At 48.0% G+C, this 20,204-nt stretch overlaps 1 protein-coding gene across 2 annotated transcripts in view; it reads right to left on the reverse strand.

The window, feature by feature from the left end:
• The window catches only part of SMARCA4 (SWI/SNF related, matrix associated, actin dependent regulator of chromatin, subfamily a, member 4), a 138,065-nt gene that overhangs the window by 49,356 nt on the left and 68,505 nt on the right, over positions 1-20,204 (reverse strand). For both annotated transcript variants that reach the window (XM_060253503.1, XM_060253502.1), the window contains 5 exons: positions 17,789-17,902; positions 11,316-11,423; positions 9,054-9,140; positions 5,048-5,094; positions 3,923-4,089 (listed from right to left, as the gene is read on the reverse strand). In XM_060253503.1, coding sequence (XP_060109486.1) covers positions 3,923-4,089; positions 5,048-5,094; positions 9,054-9,140; positions 11,316-11,423; positions 17,789-17,902 — 523 coding nt within the window. The remainder of the gene's footprint in view (positions 1-3,922; positions 4,090-5,047; positions 5,095-9,053; positions 9,141-11,315; positions 11,424-17,788; positions 17,903-20,204) is intronic.

Here is a 20,204-nt window from a genome sequence, read left to right on the forward strand (position 1 = left end):
CCTTGGGTCAGCCATAGCTCTCTTATCTGGGAGATCCGGGTTTGATTCTCCACTCCTCCACTTGCAGCTGCTGGAATGGCCTTGGGTCAGTCATAGCTCTCTTATTTGGGAGAATCAGGTTTGATTCCCCACTCCTCCACTTGCACCTGCTGGAATGGCCTTGGGTCAGCAATAGCTCTCGTAGGAGTTGTCCTTGAAAGGGCAGCTGCTGTGAGAGCCCTCTCAGCCCCACCCACCTCACAGGGTGTCTGTTGTGCGGGGAGAAGATATAGGAGACTGTGAGCCGTCTTGAGTCTCTGATTCAGATAGAAGGGTGGGATATAAATCTGCACTCTTCTTCTCAGCCCCAACCACCTCACAGGGTGTCTGTTGTGTGAGGAGAAGATATAGGAGATTGTGAGCCGCTCTTGAGTCTCTGATTCAGAGAGAAGTGTGGGGTATAAATCTGCACTCTTCCTCTTCACTCAACAGATGGAGGGGGGGCTGCTGTTTTAACAGCGGTCCAGAGAGATGTGAGGCAGAAAGTTTTCCACTTGCCTTATTTTTCCATGGAAAAATCTTCCTTTTATAAAGAGGCACGGTTTAAAACAGCAACCCAGTAACGGATGCCACAGCCAAGACAGCAATAGACAAGCTTGGCCGTTTAAGTGTTATAATTAGTATTTTTCAGGAATTGTCTAATAAGTCATGTGGACATTTATAATTCGTTTATAAATGCAGGGGTGTATGTGTGTGAATAAAACCTCAAGTCCAAATAAAAGTGATGGATTCCCTTGTTTGCCAGTCAAATCCAAACCAACATTCCAATTCTAATTTATGTCTCTTCTGCATGGTAGGAGGGGTATCAAAAGGGCTGATCTGATACTGAATCCTCAGGAGAGATAAAATTCTGTTTGAATAACAGCTGTGTCCACAGCATGTCATTAATAGTTCTCTGAGTGTGCTAGAATTGGATGGCAGCCATTTCTGGCGCCTCCTGCTTTCTCCCCCTCCTTTTTCAGTTTAAACAGTGTAAGAGAAATACCTGGTACAGCATACTGTCTTACACTCATTTTTTTACTAGTATTATGCCAGTAGAATACTCTGAATCACCCACTGGTTTCTGATGAAAAATTACAAGGGAGGGACTGTGGCTCAGTGGCAGAGCATCTGCTTGGTAAGCAGAAGGTCCCAGGTTCAGTCCCCGGCATCTCCAACGAAGAAGGGTCCAGGCAAGTAGGCGTGAAAAACCTCAGCTTGAGACCCTGGAGAGCCATGAATGGGGCTGTGGCTCAGTGGTAGAGCATCTGCATGGGAAGCAGAAGGTCCCAGGTTCAATCCCCGGCATCTCCAAAAAAGGGTCCAGGCAAACAGGTGTGAAAAACCTCAGTTTGAGACCCTGGAGAGCGGCTGCCAGTCTGAGTAGACAAGACTGACTTTGGTGGACTGAGGGTCTGATTCAGTAGAAGGCAGCTTCATATGTTCATATGTACTTGTGTGAGCCAACAGGTGAACATTTTAATCTTCCAGGCATCCTATTACTGTTCTTGAAACCCCTGGCCATGTGCAGAAGAAGAAGAAATTAGCAGGGAAGAAATTAACATTCAGGGAAGAAATTAACATTCATCATGAAGTTACTCTCTCAGCCAGGTCTTAAAAGGGAGAGCTCTGGAGAGGGAACCAAACTTTGCCAAATTCAGATTCCAGAGCCTCATGCTGAATCATGACTATTTACTATTTTCTACGGCCTGGGGTGCCATTTGGAGATCTGAAGGCAAAGTTCAGATGCAGCCGATTTGTTCGGTGTGAGAAACCAAGAAGTTGCACGAGTGCTTGCTCGGGGGGGGGGGGGGGGGGGGCGTGGGCTTTGGCTTCAGCCCACACCATACATAAAATAAGGCCACAGGTGAATGGAAAAGCTGCACTGCTCATGTGGACCATGTCCTAGCACTGCCATGGGCAGGCCAGCTGTTCCAAGCCACGCTCTTCTGCACCTTCCCTACAAACATCTGCTTCTGATGCCCTCCCACGACTGAGTGCCTGGCATCTACCCCTGCTTTCTGGAGAGCCAGTCTGGTGTAGTGCTTAAGTGCGCGGACTCTTATCTGGGAGAACCGGGTTTGATTCCCCCCTCCTCCACTTGCACCTGCTGGAACGGCCTTGGATCAGCCAGAGCTCTGGCAAAGCAGTCCTTGAAAGGGCAGCTTCTGGGAGAGCTCTCTCAGCCCCACCTGCCTCACAGGATGTCCATTGGGGGGACGGGAAGGGAAAGGAGATTGTAGGGCGCTCTGAGTCTCTGTCCTTGAAAGGGCAGCTGCTGTGAGATCCCTCTCAGCCCCACCCACCTCACAGGGTGTCTGTTGTGGGGGAAGAAGGGAAAGGAGATTGTAGGCCGCTCTGAGACTCTTCGGAGTGGAGGGCGGGATATAAATCCAGGATCTTCTTCTTCTTTCTGTCAAAGGCCAGTGGCCTGAAGGTGAGCACTACCAAGGAGTAGAATGGCCTTGCCAGGGTGGCACACACTGCTTCTGCTGCTGGCCCAGCCAGGGCTCTGACATCCTGGGGTGTAGCTATGCATGCACATGACTTCCAATACAATCTATGAGAAGAGCATCCCTAGCCAATCACCATGAACCAGGACTCCCGTCTCTTGCCTCCTCTGATGGTTCCAGACCCAGATGAGAGCCAGTTTGGTGTAGTGGTGAAGTGCGCGGACTCTTATCTGGAAGAACCGGGTTGGATTCCCACTCCTCCACTTGCACCTGCTGGAAGGGCCTTGGGTCAGCCAGAGCTCTCTTATCTGGGAGAACCGGGTTTGATTCCCCACTCCTCCACTTGCACCTGCTGGCATGGCCTTGGGTCAGCCAGAGCTCTCTTATCTGGGAGAACCGGGTTTGATTCCCCACTCCTCCACTTGCACCTGCTGGAATGGCCTTGGGTCAGCCAGAGCTCTCTTATCTGGGAGAACCGGGTTTTATTCCCCCCTCCTCCACTTGCACCTGCTGGAATGGCCTTGGGTCAGCCAGAGCTCTCTTATCTGAGAGAACCGGGTTTGATTCCCCCCTCCTCCACTTGCACCTGCTGGAACGGCCTCGGGTGAGCCAGAGCTCTCTTATCTGGAAGAACCGGGTTTGATTCCCCCCTCCTCCACTTGCACCTGCTGGAATGGCCTTGGGTCAGCCAGAGCTCTCTTATCTGGGAGAACCAGGTTTGATTCCCCCCTCCTCCACTTGCAACTGCTGGAATGGCCTTGAGTCAGCCAGAGCTCTCTTATCTGGAAGAACCGGGTTTGATTCCCCACTCCTCCACTTGCACCTGCTGGCATGGCCTTGGGTCAGCCAGAGCTCTCTTATCTGGAAGAACCGGGTGTGATTCCGCACTCCTCCACTTGCAGCTGCTGGAATGGACTTGGGTCAGCCAGAGCTCTCTTATCTGGGAGAACCGGGTTTGATTCCCCACTCCTCCACTTGCACCTGCTGGAATGGCCTTGGGTCAGCCAGACCTCTCTTATCTGGAAGAACCGGGTTTGATTCCCCACTCCTCCACTTGCACCTGCTGGAATGGCCTTGGGTCAGCCATAGCTCTGGCAGGTGTTGTCCTTGAAAGGGCAGCTGCTGTGAGAGCCCTCTCCGCTCAACCCACCTCACAGGGTGTCTATTGTGGGGGGAGAAGATATAGGAGATTGTAGGGCGCTCGGAGACTCTGTCCTTGAAAGGGCAGCTGTTGTGAGAGCCCTCTCAGCCCCACCCACCGCATAGGGTGTCTGTTGTGGGGGAGGAAGATAAAGGAGATTGTAAGCCACTCTGAGTCTCTGATTTAGAGAGGAGGGTGGGGTATAAATCTCCAGTCTTCTTCTTTGACTATACAGCGATTACTCCGAGGTTTGAAGAATGGCCTCCGCACACCAGAAGGGCTGTGTTACTGGCTTCAGCGCAAAACTCACCATCTAGCCTGAGGTATTTGAAGCCACGGTAAGCAAAGTAGTCTTCCATGATGGTCATGAGGGAGGTCATCTGGCAGAACAGCAGCACCTTGTGGTTGGTGGCTCGCAGCTTGGGCAAAATCCGGTCCAGGAGCTCAAATTTGCCAGAAGCGCGATACAAGTCGAGCCTGGTTTGCAGACAAAAGAGGAAAAACAGAAAAAACGTCATTCCTTCAGCACTGCAGCTTTAAAATTCTGTTTTCAAGCAAGCCTGCCTTTCTTCTGACCTGCCGAGTAAAGCATGCACGCCTGCCCTGCACATGGGAAGGTGCTGGCGCATGGCACATGGCAGCGTCAGTGACATCCATATTTGAGAGGACACCCCAGAACAGGTCGCGTGGAAGAGGGAGGTCACCGACAGCGGGCAAACTGTTTCTCGGGGAAATCTGTATGCCATTAGATTGTCAGTCACGTTGTGTTTCCAGCCCTGGCTGGCCAGACAGCACTGGAGCCTCTCAAAACGGGGAACAACAGCTACAATCCTCTGGTCACCAACGTCCAGTTCTCAGAGTTTACAATTGTACAGATCCAGACTACTGAGTATTCCCTAAGAAAGCAGTCCAGGCTTGGAAAGGCAGCTGGGCGAAGCAGCTTTTTGGTCTTTTCAGAGTACTATAACCAAGCAAAGTTTTGAATGAGGGAGGAAAGTAGTGTTGCCAAGTCCCTCGCAGCCTCTGGCGGGGGAACTTTCCTTGTGTGTGCGTAGCGCGATGGCGTCATGCGGCGGCCGCTCTGGGCGTTTCCAGGAAAACTCTATGGTTTCTCCTGGATGCTCTAGCCATTTGGGAAGGGAAAACTCTATGGTGTACCATAGAGTTTTCCCTCCCAAATGGCTAGAGCATCCAGGAGAAACCATAGTTTCCCCGGAAATGCCTAGAGTGGCAGCCGCACGATGTCTTCACTCGCAGGTGACGTCACCGTGCTGGCGACACTGGGGGATTTCCCCCACTGGCCCAATGTGGACCGGCAGGTTGGGAACCTCCAGGGCAGGGCAACCCCTGCCCTGCCTGGGGTCTTAGCAGCCCTAGAGGAAAGGGTAGCTCCAATAGCAAAACCTCCTTCAAAACTCCTTCAAAGCTCACTTACCCTTGCACGATCCCTCCAGTGAAGCCTAAGTGCTCGGAAAAGGATTCCTGCAACGAAAGGTGAGAACACTGGCGTGAGGAGGCGGAGCCCGGCTGCAGAGAGGGCAAACGGACAACCCCTGGAATGTTGGAGAGTGGTGAACGTTTGGACGAGAGGAACGGTGCTGCACGCAGCTTGGCAATCGATGCGACTGCTATTTTGCCCCTTTACAACTAAGGCTGCGGGAATGTGAAACACTCCAGCTGGCTTTTTTGTGCAAGGGATGTGCATTTGAAGATGAATGACAGGAAGGGAAGGGTCCATCAATTTCATGGGTGCAAACCTTTGAAGTCTTATGAACTGTATGTCTGCAAGACTCCATCACCCACTGAATTCCTTGTCTTAACACTACACTACAGACAGCGCACTAGGATCGCACGTGCCTGCTTAATCTTTGTGTCTGAAACTGTTTGTAATCCCATTTTAGATTATCTAGAACAACAAGGTGAAATCTTTTCGAAAACCTGCAAACCTTATCTATACCTGTGAACTAATTATCTAGAATATATACCTTGGAAAGATGCATTTAAAACTCCTAAGAAAATTAAAGGAATAGGACACCCTGTTGTTATTATCCTGAACCTCTGGACACAGATACAAGAGCTTGGGTATACGCTAGAATAAACAGAGGGAAAATGCTGATTTGTAGTTTCTAAAGTTTTAGCTTTATGTTTATACTGCATGTATACACACACACACACGTAGGTAGGCAGGTAGGTAGATATTGGTATTTTTAGCATTGTTTTGAAGACATTTTTGTATATACTCAAAATTTTTATTAAATTACAAAAAAAATCTTTGGGTTCTCAAACTGGGAGAGAGGGAAGGTATAGGAGACTGTAAGGGAAGGGCGGGGTATAAATCTGCAGTCTTCGTCTTCTTGCAGTACTATGACCAAGCAAAGTTTTGAATGATGGAGGAAAGAGTAGCTCAAATACCAAAACCTGCTTTAAGAGCCATCTGCCCCATGCTATAGGACGCTGAGCTTAGGTGTAGAAGGATATTTCAATCCAAAGGAAGGCGACAGACATCCTGACAGCCAGAATATTTTTTCCCCTCTTGGAATATATTTCAGACATGGGGACATTGCTCTGAGACTTATGCGAGCTGAAGACTAAGGCCACCCGAAACCAGATATTACTGATCACCGGTACAGCTCTCCTTCTTTAAGATGGTCAAGTCTGAAGTGGCCAGAGAAGAATACTGCTGGCTGAGCTACACTTTTGGACTGGCTTGATATCTATTTGATATCTATTTGTTAAGAGCAACTTGCAATTTTACTGAGTTACTGCACTGTGTCACACTGCTTGTTGTATTACATTGTTGTTTGTAGAATTTTCCTTCTAATAGTGGGCTTTGTTACTTGACATATTGTTCTTAAGAACATAAGAGAAGTCATGTTAGATCAGGCCAATGGCCATCCAGCCCAACACTCTGTGTCATACAGTGGCCAAAAAAAATTATATATACCCAGTACCGAGCCCTGCGGCACCCCACTGCTTACCGTCCTCCACTGAGAAGACTGCCCATTTATACTCACTCTCTGCTTCCTATTACTCAGCCAGTTTTTGATCCACAAGAGGACCTGTCCTTTTACTCCATGACTCTCAAGCTTTCTAAGGAGCCTTTGATGAGGAACTTTATCAAAAGCTTTCTGGAAGTCAAGGTAAACAACATCTATCGGGTCTCCTTTGTCCACATGTTTGTTCACCCCCTCAAAGAAATGTAACAGGTTAGTGAGGCAAGATCTTCCCTTACGGAACCCATGCTGAGTCTTCCTCAATAACCCGTGTTCATCAATGTGCCTACTCATTCTGTCCTTGATAATGGTTTCTACCAACTTTCCCGGTATTGAAGTCAGACTGACTGGCCTGTAATTTCCCGGATCTCCTCTGGAACGCTTTTTAAAGATGGGGTGACATTTGCTACCTTCCAGTCCTCAGGAACGGAGGCAGATTTCAATGAAAGATTACAGATTTTTGTTAGAAGATCCACAAGTTCAACTTTGAGTTCTTTCAGAACTCTAGGATGTATGCCATCTAGGGTTGCCAAGTCCAATTCAAGAAATATCTGGGGACTTTGGGGGTGGAGCCAGGAACAAGGGTGTGACAAGCATAAATGAACTCCAAGGGAGTTCTGGCCGTCACATTTAAAGGGACGGCACACCTTTTCAATTCCTTCCTTCCATAGGAAATAATGAAGGATGGGGCACCTTCTTTTGGGGCTCATAGAATTGGACCCCCTGGTCCAATCTTTTTGAAACTTGGGGGGTATTTTGGGGAGAGGCACTAGATTCTATACTGAAAATTTGGTGTCTCTACCCCAAAAAACAGCCCCCCCAGAGCCCCGGATACCCGCAGATCAATTCTCCATGATTACCTATGGGAATAAATCTCCATAGGGAATAACAGAGTTCCCAGCAGACATTTCCCTCATCTCCCCCAGCTTTCTGGCGACTCTGAAGCGGGGGGAGGGTCTCCAAACCGGGGGATTCCCTGCCCCCACCTGGGATTGGCAACCCTAATGCCATCCGGACCCGGTGACTTATTAGTTTTTAATTCGTCTATCAGTTGTAGGACCTCCTCTTTTGTCACCTCAATCTGACTCAGGTCTTTCAACACCCCTTCCAAAATTAGTGGTTCTGGGGCGGGCAAAAAGTTCTCATCTTCCACAGTGAAGACGGAGGCAAAAAATGCATTCAGCTTCTCAACCATTTCCCTATCCTCCTTCAGTAATCCTTTTACCCCATGGTCATCCAAGGGCCCCACTGCCTCCCTGGCTGGTTTCCTACTTCTAATATATTTGAAGAAATTTTTATTGTTGGTTTTTGTTTTTTGCAATATGCTCCTCATAGTCCCTTTTTGCCTGCCTGATCACAGTCCTTGCATTTGATTTGCCACAGCCTGTGTTCCCTTTTACTAATCTCACTTGGACTGGTTTTCCACCACTTAAAGGAGTCCTTCTTACCTTTTACAGCTTCCATTACTTTGTTTGTTAACCATGCAGGCCTTTTCTTATGCCTGTTTGTGCCTTTCCTAACTTGTGGTATGTATTTTATCTGAGCTTCTAGGATTATAGTTTTAAATAGTCTCCAAGCTTCCCCAAGGGTTTTGAACGTATTTACCTTTCTTAATTACAGATGTCAAATACTTGTGTTAAGTATTCAGATATTTTGTTACCCTGGGGCTTTTCTTTCATTTTACAGACATATCATTACCCCAGGTCTCCTTTGCTTGTTGATTGGGCTTTTTCTTTTGTAGCAGGAACTCCTCTGCAGATTAGGTCACCCTCCCCTGATGTAGCCAATCCACCAAAAGCCTACAAAAGGCCCTGTAATTTTGGGGAGGTAATCTCCCAATTTTTAAAAAAGCTTTAAGATTTTTCTACAAACCCTCCAAGTTTGCAGAAACATATTCCATAGCCCTGGAGAGACCCCCACAGTGTGTACAGGAACTCTGCAGTGGGAATCAGATATATTCACTTATTTATAGCCTGCTTCAAGGCAAATAATAGACTGTTAATCAATATAATCAACAGGATGATGTATCCCGTAAACCAGGAGTCCCCAGATGCTCTGCTTTCTTCACCATTCTGCCCAGTACCAGAGCTCTTAAGAACATAAGAGAAGCCATTTTGAATGAGGCCAATGGCCCATCCAGTCCAACACTCTGTGTCACATAAGAACATAAGAGAAGCCCTGTTGGATCAGGCCAGTGGCCCATCCAGTCCAACACTCTGTGTCACACAGTGACCAAAAAACCCCAGGTGCCATCAGGAGGTCCATCAGTGGGGCCAGGACACTAGAAGCCCTTCCACTGTGCCCCCCCACAAACACCAAAGATATAGAGCATCACTGTCCCAGACAGAGAGTTCCAACAATATGCTGTGGCTAATAGCAACTGATGGACCTCTGCTCCAGATGTTGATCCAATCCCCTCTTGAAGATGGCTACAAAATGCTTCGTTACCTCTATGTGCTGAAACATGTACGGATGGTTGCAGATCTTCCTCAACTGCATAATGGTGTTCATGAGTGTTTTCGTACCACCTTTACCCTGCAAGAACAGGACAGTGTTATTCGCCAGCTTCTCCCCGAACGAACTGGTTGCTGATTTATCACTGTGCTCAAAAACGTTGAAAGGGAAAAATTATTTATAAAAAGCTTACATCATCATTTCAGAAAGCGACCGATACATTGAGGCTGATGAGCAGAACATGCCATTAACGGAAACCTTTATAAAGAAGTCGAGCAATCTATGGCAATGCTTAGCTATGGTTGCCAGCCTCCAGGGAACACCTGGAGATCTCCTGCTATTACAGTTGTTCTCCAGAGGACCAAAATCATTTCCTCTGGAGAAAACGGCTGTTTTGGAGGTTAGACTCTACAGCAGGGGGGGCCAAACTTGCTTAAAGTAAGAGCCATGTAGAATCAGATGTTTGAGAGTTGCAAGATGAGGGAGGGAGGGAGGGAGGGAGGGAGGAAGGAAGGAAGGAAGGAAGGAAGGAAGGAAGGAAGGAAGGAAGGAAGGAAGGAAGGAAGGAAGGAAGGAAGGAAGGAAGGAGGGTGGGAGGGAAGGAAGGAAGGAAGGAAGGAAGGAAGGAAGGAAGGAAGGAAGGAAGGAAGGAAGGAAGGAAGGAAGGAAGGAAGGAAGGAAGGAAGGAAGGAAGGAGGGAGAGAAGGGAGGGAGGGAGGAGGGAAGGGAGGAAAATAGATGGGGAAGGAATGGTGAAAGGATAGCAACTTTAAATGCATTCTCCAAACTACTGGCTGGTTTGGCTTGGCGAAGTGATTTAAGGAGACAACTGCCTTCTTCAAGCTGGCCAATGGTGGGGGGGGGGGTGCTTTGAGAGCCACACAATATGTGTGAAAGAGCCACGTGTGGCTCCCAAGCTGCAGTCTGGCCACCCCTGTCCTATGGCTTCTCCCCTCTTCAGGCTTCACCCTCAAAATCTCCAGGTCTTTCCCAACCCAAAGCCGACAACCCTGTTAACGTCCTCACCTGCATTTCCCCCAAATCTGAAAGGTCTCTTATTGAAAGCTGTTTTTGCGACTGTGAGCTTTCAAGGCTCTGTGGCAGAAAAAATTAAGCAGCCCCCCAAAGTCTGTCTGCTCTATGTGAGGCGACTGCAAAAGGAGCAGGACTGCCATAAAACTGTTTCAGCAGCCTAGTCCTGCTAGTCTGCAGAACAAGGTACTACGCACTTCGCTTCCCGAGTACAGCGGGGCGCCAACTGTGGTGTAGTCACTGAAAGTAGCAGACTCTCAACCCAGAGAACCAGGTTTGATTCCCCGTTCCTTCTCCTTATGCAGCCTGCTAGGTGACCTTGAGTCAGTGCCAAGCATGCTATTTCTAAAGGCGGCCAGCAGACAAGCAAGATACAAAGCAGAACACCCCTCTTACTCCCCCCCCCCCCCCCGTTTTCGCCTTTTCACCAAAGGATACGTTAATAAATCCTTCTGTACCCAGGATGTTTAGAGTAACCTTGTGTTAACGGTATAGAGTGCCTCTCCCCCAGATTCACACAGCCAGGTCTTATCGGTTCTCAGAGAATGTGTGAGAAAGGGAGATGTTTTTATTAGCTGACATCCCTTAGTCATAAAAGAGATACCAGTGAGTAGCCTTTGAACCCTCAACTCAATTTGCATCTTTATGTTATTCCTTTTGAAGTTATCTGTAACCTATCCTTTTGAAGTGTGCCTATAAGTTATTATCCAATGCTATGCATGTCATTACTTCCAAGGAGCCCATCCTTGGGCAAGCTATTGAGTTTTACAATAAAGCAACTTTTGATTAAAGAACAAAAGCTTGATTACTGAGAAATATCGATGCTTGACAGTTAGCCACAGCTCTCTCAGAGCCCTCTCAGACCCACCTGCCTCACGGAGCGTCTGCTGTGGCAAGAGGAGGGGGAAGGCACGTGTATGCTGCTCTGAGAATGGGGTAGAAAACCGACTCTTCTTCTTCTTCTAACCCCCCCTCCCACCAGAAGTTCTGACTGAGACCTGAGGGCTCAGGGACCTTCATTCTGACTTGTACCTGACCATGGGAGCCTTGACTCTCAGAAACTTCTGCCCCAAAAATCTCTAAAGTGCTCTTGGACTCGAATCTCCCATAAAAATGCTAGATTATTCCCCCCCTTGCACACAAATGCTGTGAGCACAGGCAACCATGCTTTCATGAAGACTAACTCCTCTCATCGCATGCAAATAAGAAATGTGTCATCCAAACCTTTTTATCCTTCTCCGACCCATCTGTAAGCAGAACTCCCTTGGCCTGCATGTGCCTATAAAGTACCCTTTGCAACGCAGACATATCACATTTAATCACATATTCCACCTGTTGCAAGAAAAGGAGAGAGAGGTTAGCTCTTGAACATCTGAAGTTAATCCATGCCTTAAAATAACACGGTGAACCCCATGGCGCAGAGTGGTAAAGCTGCAGTACTGCAGTCCTAAGCTCTGCTCATGACCGGAGTTCGATCCCAGTGGAAGCTGGTTCAGGTAGCCGGCTCGAGGTTGACTCAGCCTTCCATCCTTCCGAGGTCGGTCAAATGAGTCCCCAGCTTGCTGGGGTGTAGATGTCTGGGGAAGGCAATGGCAAACCACCCTGTAAAAAGTCTGCCGTGAAAATGTTGTGAAAGCAACCTCACCCCAGAGTTGGAAACGACTCGTGCTTGCACAGGGGACCTTTCCTTTCCCAGAATGCAAAAGATTTTTTTTTTTGCTTTCAAGTGCTTCGACGCTATAGCTGTCAGCAGAACACTGCAAAACGGGCAGGACTGCCTTAAAAAGAGGATATCTTAATTGTTTTTCATTTTATTTTGTTTCCATGCGGGGAAGACAACCTTTTCCTTATACGGCAAAGCTCCAGACCACTTGTAAAGTTACAATAAAAATTTATGCTAAATCGCATTAGTCTCTGACTGATACTTTAGAAACTGTCTTCAAAATATGACGGTCGCTCTTGGTTAGAGAGGAGCTGTCTACTTCGGTTCCTCTCCAATGTAGATCAGCAGCCTCAAAGAAATGGACCAAATTCTGAGCCCTCTGTCCTTCAAAAGGCTTGTATAATCCCCCTGCCCCCTCAGTTCTTATACTGGTTTGGATACTGTTTGTAAAAGCTACTCTTGCCCTCAGACCTGGTCTCCGAACCCCAAGAAGTCCAGCCTGACTACCCTGAAGGTTTTTGTTACAGGACCAGTCAGGCCTGTAGCTACAATGGGGCCCGGGGGGGGGGGGGGCGGGGGCAGGACCATCCTTTCAACCCACCCTCTTCCAACTGTAAGTAGGGTTGCCAAGTCCAATTCAATAAATATCTGGGGACTTTGGGGGTGGAGCCAGGAGCAAGGGTGTGACAAGCATCATTGAACTCCAAAGGGAGCTCTGGCCATCGCATTGAAAGAGAACTGCACCTCTTTTTAAATGCCTTCCTCCCGTAGGAAATAATGAAGGATGGAGGCACCTTCTTTGGGGGCTCATAGAGTCAGACCCCCTGGTCCAATCCTTTTGAAACACGGGGAATATTTTGGGGGGAGGCACTGGATGCTATACTGAAGATTCGGTGCCTCTACCTCAAAAAACAGCCCCCCCCCCCCCGAGCCCCAGATACCCGTGGATCAATTCTCCATAATTTCCTATGAGAATAAGCCTCCCATAGGGAATAACAAGAGTTCCCAGCAGACGTTTCCCTCCCCTCCCCCCGCTTTCTGATGACCCTGAAGCGGGGGGAGGGCCTCCAAACCGGGGGATCCCCTGCCCCCGCCTGGGGATTGGCAACCCTAACCGTATGGCCTCTCCATTGGAGGACCCCCCTCAATCTGCCCCCTTTGCTCATCACCACTCTGAACAAGTAGCAGCTGGTCTTTTTGCTCCCCCCCCCCTCCCCTTCGCTAACACGGCGTGCAGAACGACAGGGGGTGGGGGGAGAGAATCACGAGGTCTCTCTCAGCGAGGGGCACCGAAGAAAAAAGTGGGGGAGCGGAGCTGCTGTGACTGCCCTGGAAAACGGGGGTTAGCTTGCGGAACTCGAGGTACCTTACAGTGCTGAGAGCCCAGAGCCGCCAAACCAAGTGGTCCTTCAGCCCCCCCCCCAAACAACAAACCCTGCTGTGGGCCCCGCTAAACATAAAATCCTAGCTACGCGCCTAGGACCAGTTATGACGGACAGAAAGAGTCTCTTATTCAAACGGAAGCATCCAAACCACCTGATCTCAGGAACCGAGAAGGGTGGTGGAGGCCACTTTAGGAAAACGATCCGGTAGTTTCGCGGGTGGGAGGACAGAGGTCTCGCATTCGCCTTATCGGCTGCCATAAACACAATGAAGAATATCAAAAAGTGGGATGCATAATGAATCAAAGCAGCTCATGAAGACGGGACAGGAAATTAAAAGGGATCCTTCAATGATAGCGTGATCGACAAGGAAGGAAACTTTCTTAGAAGACGTTAGTCAAGGAAATTACTGGATGATAAATTTTGATAACTGGACGAAGCAAAGATATTTCTGAAAAACGGGAGTGCTGCTGAAAGACATAAAACATCAGAGCAGAATGTATCATACGCAGCCTTTTTTCTCTTAAAGGTCACCGAAGTTTCTCCCTTCAAATTCTCTTCCCCCGCCTTCATTCCTTTCTCACTGCTTGCCTGATGACACTACCCTGCTTCTTCCTGATTTCATTCTCTTCTTTTCACGTGATCTGTATTTTCCCTTTTCTCCTTGAAAATCCTGCTCTGGATGTTTTTTTGAGATTCCTTTTCTAGAATGATTCAATTGCAAAAACCCCAGAAGAAGACAGAGCAAGTACTGAAAACTTTATAGGTAACTTAAGAGAGCTTCGCTTAGCTTTCAACTTGAGAGGCTGGAGGCCATTAAGATTATTGTATGTTTTAGTGTTCTGAAATTCTTTCCTATTTGTCTCCCCCCCCCCTAAATTGTATACACACACACATGTGTTATTTCATGTGAATGGTTTTCTAAAATCTTACCTGGTTAGCACCTCTTACTGATATTTGAATATATTGTAAATGTTTTAGCTTTGTTTTTTAGCTTTTGCAAATTTCCCCCCCTGGTTTGTGCTGCTCATTGTCCATATTAAAATCGAACGAATGAGCGCCTCTTACGTAACATGACAGTTATTTTCCTAGTGAAGAACCTGACAAGTATCACAGCAATTAAGCAGAAAAAAGTGTAGTTAAATGACGGGTAAAAGTTCAATATCCAGAGTCTAAGTGAATAGTGGTTGAATCCGTTTTTGACCTTTCGGTTACCACCATTTCTGAGCAGCCGCTGTTTCCAGGCGATGTCCTTGATTCAAATCAGGCAGGTTTCCAATACAGCCACCCTAAAACCCAGTGATGATCCATTCTGTGAGTCAGCAACTGCAGGACACAAGCAGCGAAACCACCTGATCTCTGTTCTGGCTGATCCGGTCCGGCAGTCACCTTCCTCACCTGATTGGGTAGCCTTTGTCAACAGCTGCTATGTGATCTAGAAGCCATAACCTCAACAGACAGCGCTGCTCGATCAGAAGATTCTTATACTACCTGACCCCAGCGTGTTCTGGGAGATTATGGCAGAAAAGTTAGTAAACAGCGAGGGGTTAAATCACTTGCCTGCATCTACGCCTGAAGCTCCGTGCAACCTGCAAATAATTATTTCCCTCGCAGCCTAATTAGAGCTGCAAAGAGGTCCCTGAGATATATGGAACTTCTTTTATACTGCTTTTATATCTTGTTGACTTGTTAAATTCAGTATTCACTTCAAAACACTGTCAGAAGAGACCCCATCACCCAACAGGGGCTTTTCATGCATACTTGAGGATCCCATGTCCCCCACGTGCCGTATCTGTGGGACTGTTAGCTATTCCTACAAGGATATATATACGTTGACCTCAAGACAGACAGTCCATGGCTTCTTTCAAAAAGGGCTGTGTGGGGTCTCCTCTGGATGGTTTGTCTGAAACCATCCTCTCACTACAGTGAATCGCTTTGAAGTCCACAAACAACTGGGCTCTGTCAAGAACTGGGTCATGCCAAGTTAGTGCAGGCCTCTCGGCCTACCTCCTAGTTCCCATGCTTTGCAGGTTTCTCATCTGTCCTTTTGTAAATGCTCACAAACAGCTAGGTAGGACCAGAAGCAATGGGTTGAAATTAAATCAAAAGAGTTTCCGGCTCAACATCAGGAAGAACTTCCTGACCCTTAGAGCGGTTCCTCAGTGGAACAGGCTTCCTCAGGAGGTGGTGGGCTCTCCTTCCTTGGAGGTTTTTAAACAGAGGCTAGATGGCCATCTGACACCAATGAGGATCCTGTGAATTTAGGGGGAGGCGTTTGTGAGTTTAGAGCGGTTCCTCAGTGGAACAGGCTTCCTCCTCGGGAGGTGGTGGGCTCTCCTTCCTTGGAGGTTTTTAAACGGAGGCTGGATGGCCATTTGACAGCAATGAGGATCCTGTGAGTTTAGGGGGAGGTGTTTGTGAGTTTAGAGCAGTTCCTCAGTGGAACAGGCTTCCTCCTCAGGAGGTGGTGGGCTCTCCTTCCTTGGAGGTTTTTAAACAGAGGCTGGATGGCCATCTGACAGCAATGAGGATCCTGTGATTTTAGGGAGAGGTATTTTTGAGTTTAGAGTGGTTCCTCAGTGGAACAGGCTTCCTTGGGAGGTGGTGGGTTCTCCTTCCTTGGAGGTTTTTAAACAGAGGCTGGATGGCCATCTGACAGCGATGAAGATCCTGTGAATTTGGGATAGGTATTTGTGCGTTTCCTGCATTGTCCAGGGGGTTGGACTAGATGACCCTGGGGGATCCCTTCCAGCTCTATGATTCTGTGATTCTAACTATTCTGCCTCAACTGCATATTTCTGGGAGAGATGAAGGTCACCAGTTATCTGCTGTCTGAAGAAACTTTTGCTTCAGCAAAAGAAGTCTGTGAACTGTGTGGGGTGGGATGGGTAAGATGTCTGTCTTTGAATAACTGCCCGCCATAATTTGCGCACCAATTCGCACTGTGTAATTAATAGCTTTTTGACCAACTATAATGGTGTGTCTTGACCAGTTTTGTCTGAGGATTGGAACATCACAACTTTGAGACTTGCTGTTAGCAGACAAGCCAAAGCGTCGTTGCTACAGAATTTGAGAGTACATGATGTTTGAAGCAAACAAAAGAAGACTTCGTTTTATAGAAGGAGGCCACATCACTCCCTCCACAAAGGCCGGGGCACAATATCACACTCTTCCAATCAACACGGATGAAGATGTCTTACATCAAGTCAGAATTACTGACCAGTTTTAGTCTTGTCTTTTTTGACTAGGCCAGGATCTGACCAATCTGGGCTAGCCTCAGTTCATCAGATCTCGGCAGATAAGCAGGGTGGGTCCTTGTTAGTACTTGGATGGGAGACCACCAAGGAAGCCCAGGGTTGCTGTGCAAAGGCAGACAACAGCAAACCACCTCCGAATGCTTCTTGCCATGACCTGGATGGCCCAGGCTAGCCTGATCTTACCAGTTCTCAGAAGCTAAGTCAAGGTCAACTCTGGTTAGTACTTGGATGGGAGACCACCAAGGAAGTCCAAGGTTGCTGTGCAGAGGCAGGCAACAGCAAACCACCTCCGAATGTATCTTGTCTTAACCAGAATGGCCCAGGCTAGCCTGATCTTCTCAGATGCTGAGGGCTGGCCCTGGTTAGTCCTTAGAAGGGAAACCACTGAGAATGTCTGGGCTAACTTCACAGAGGCAAGCTACTTCTCTTTATCTCTTACCTTGGCATGGACGGCCCTTGCTAGCCCAGTCTCTGCAGGTTTTGGAATCTAAGAAGGGTCAGCTTTGGTTAGCACTCGGACGGGAGACCACCAAGGCAATCCAGGGTCGCTACGCAGAGAAAGGCAGTGGCAAACCACCTCCGTTCATCTCTTGGCAACGACCTGGATGGCCCAGGCTAGCCTGATCTTATCCGGTCTCAGAAGCTAAGCAGGGTCGGCTCTGGTTAGTACTTGGATGGGAGACCACCAAGGAAGTCCAGGGTCGCTACGCAGAGGCAGGAAGTGCCAAACCCACTTCCTGTTGGTCTCTTGCCTTGAAAACCCCATGCAGGGTCACCGTAACTTGGCTGCCACTTACGGGCACTTTCCAGTAACACACCGCTTTGACCTACATATTCTCGCTAGAATAAGAGATTTTCCCCTCCTTGCCCAGCTACCCTAGGGCCTTAAAAGAAATCTGCAGACATCTGAGGCAACGTTCCCTCTAAGCTGCGCAGTCTTGTGAGCAAAAACACTACCTTTGTGAGCTACTGGCATTAAAGTTGTGAGCAAGCGATTTGGCTCCTGCATAAATTAATTTGCTCTGGGGCCACCCTTCCTGAGAGAAGACAAAAAATGTGTGAGCTGGTGGCTAAAAAAGCTGGGTCCTAAACAATACTCCCTCTAAGCCGTGAAGTCTTGTGAGCAACAATTCTACTTTGGGAGCCCCTGCATAAATTAGTTTGCTCCGGGGCCACCCTTTCTAAGTGAAGATAAAAGTGTGTGAGCCGGAGTCTAAAAAATTGTGAGCTAGCTCGCACTAACTCAGCTTAGATCAATCTTCAGCAGCTCCTAAGAAACACATGAGCTGGTAATGCTCTTGTTCTGATCACTCGTAAGTCAAATAGTCTCTTCCCACCCTAGCGAGAGAAGTTCCAGTAAGAACTGGAACACGGATTTCCTTTAAAAGGGGTCACCTTTTCAGGCAGCTGGGCTTCCACTTCCTTCTTCAACCTTCTTAGCAAGAAGGGGCGCAACACTTTGTGCAAACGACGGATGATCAGGATCGTCTCTTCTTCGTTCAGATCCACCTGTTTTGACCCAAACGTTCAGAGAGACGTCCGTTAATTAAAATGTCTGCAGATGGCAAAAAACTTCCTATCAGTAAGATACAAGAATTTGTCCCACTGCAAAGGAGAGCACAAAACAGCTGATCAGCAGAGAAGCGGCACCTGTCAATCTCGGCACATCAAACCACCTAATGCAGAGCATGGTCGCTGGGTTCACCTTGTGTCATGAACCCTGACGAGGAGGAGCTGGAAGGGTTAACAGACCTGGAAGAGTTGCCAGCCAGTTCCTCAGCTGAACAAACAGCAGCTGGCCCATCAATCACTCTCCAGGCACCAGTGTCAGCTGTTGATGATCAATCTCCTCCAAGCTTTCCTCCTCCCATCTCAAGAGTTCGAAGCAGGCTCCGGAAAGAACTTTCAGAGCGAAGACATGAGGCACGCTGATGCTTCAGATCTCTCAGCCCTGAGTTCTAGCAGAGTTGCTGCCACCCAGGGAGCAGGCTGATTGAGACTCCCATATAGCTCCCACCCAGGACCTGGTAACCTTGTGGACGCAACAAGTCTATTCTCTGACTTGCATCCACGCTCCTTCCTGATCCTGACCTGCTTGATTTCCTTGGCACCCTGACCTTTTGGCTTTTGGACATTGACTTCTGATCCCGGTTTGTGATTCTGCATTGGTGACTTGGCTCCTGCTTGACTTCCTGGACTTTGACCTTGGACTGGCTTTGGACTCCTGCCTGCCTGCACCCTCAGAACGTGACACCTTGCACCACTCTGACTGGCTTTATCACACGTAATATATGGTGTGACGGTATAACAATAGCAAGTAACAAATAAAGCCGAAACTAGGCAAAATGAATAAAGAATTCAAGTTCCACGATGTATTTCTTCTAGCCCAAGTAGTCCACACGAAGATCTATTTTTTTTATTTTCTCCATTTCAATTTCGACTTTCCACAGTGGTATAGGCTTCAACAAATGAATTCCAACATCAACAAATGGATTCCAACAGTGATCCAGTTCTGACCACAAAAATTATGTTGGTTGACATAACGACTTGATTTCACGGAGAAGGAAAAGAGATAAAGGAGGCAAAATAATGAAGGCGGTCACAATAGACTCCTTGGCGTTCAGAGACTATATTAAAGATATGAGAAGTGGCATATAAATAATTTTTGTGGTCAGAACTGGATCACTGATGTTGGAATTCATTTGATGAAGCCTCTACCACTGTGGAAGGTTGAAACTGAAATGGAGAAAATAAAAAACCCAGGTCTTTGTATGGACTACTTGGGCTAGAAGAAATACATCGTGGGACTTGAATTCTTTATTCATTTTGCCTAGTTTCGGTTTTATTTGTTGCTTGCTATTGGCAGGGCTTTAGGTGGGGAAAGGTCCTTTCCAGCTTCCTTAACTGGAGATGCCAGGGACTCGAACCTAGGATCAAGTGGGGACTCTGCCTACTGAGCCAGCAACCAGTCTGCCCGGCCTCTTCTCTCCCTAGACCAGGGACCCTCACCCTTTTGGAGCCTGCAGGCATCTTTGGCATCTTGACACAACATGCTGAGCACAGCCATGGAATGGATGCCACAGGAGGAGGAGTCAGGCACAAAATGGCGGCCATCGTTTACTTTCAATCAGTCAGTGAAAATCCTTTTGCTGTGGTGTAAAAAAAATCTTTACTGCCATGCAGATCAGTGGAGATTTTTTTTACACCACAACAAAAGGATTTTCACTGAGTGACTGAAAGTAAACGATGGCCGCCATTTTGTGCCTGGCTCCGCCTTCTACGGCAGCCATTCCGTGGATGTGCCCAGCATGCTGGGTCAAGATGCCCAAGATGCCTGCAGGCTCCAAAAGGGTGAGGATCCCTGGCTAATCCGGAGCCACGCTGGGCAAAACCACAGCTGGCCCTGCCCGCTTTCTAAAAATGCCCACCATGGTGCTCATGGGCACCTTATGGCGGACCTCTTCCCTAGACAATTGAAGCAGCTGACTCACAAGAAGAAAGAGCCCTAGCTGGTGCGGACCAGATTTAGACTGGTCAGGACCTAGACTGAGAACCCAGACTGCTGGATTGACTTCACTGGACTTGTGCGTTTAAAATAATTTGAGCAGCGGTTCCAGTTCAATGTGGGCGATTTGAAAAAGGGAGAGAGCCTCTTGAAACATGCTGTTATAAAGAAGATATTGGATTTATATCCCGCCCTCCACTCCGAAGAGTCTCAGAGCGGCTCACAATCTCCTTTCCCTTCCTCCCCCACAACAGACACCCTGTGAGGTAGATGAAGATATTGGATTTATATCCCGCCCTCCACTCT

The sequence above is a fragment of the Heteronotia binoei genome, chromosome 13, assembly GCF_032191835.1.
Source record: "Heteronotia binoei isolate CCM8104 ecotype False Entrance Well chromosome 13, APGP_CSIRO_Hbin_v1, whole genome shotgun sequence".
In the NCBI taxonomy this organism is placed as follows: domain Eukaryota; kingdom Metazoa; phylum Chordata; class Lepidosauria; order Squamata; family Gekkonidae; genus Heteronotia; species Heteronotia binoei.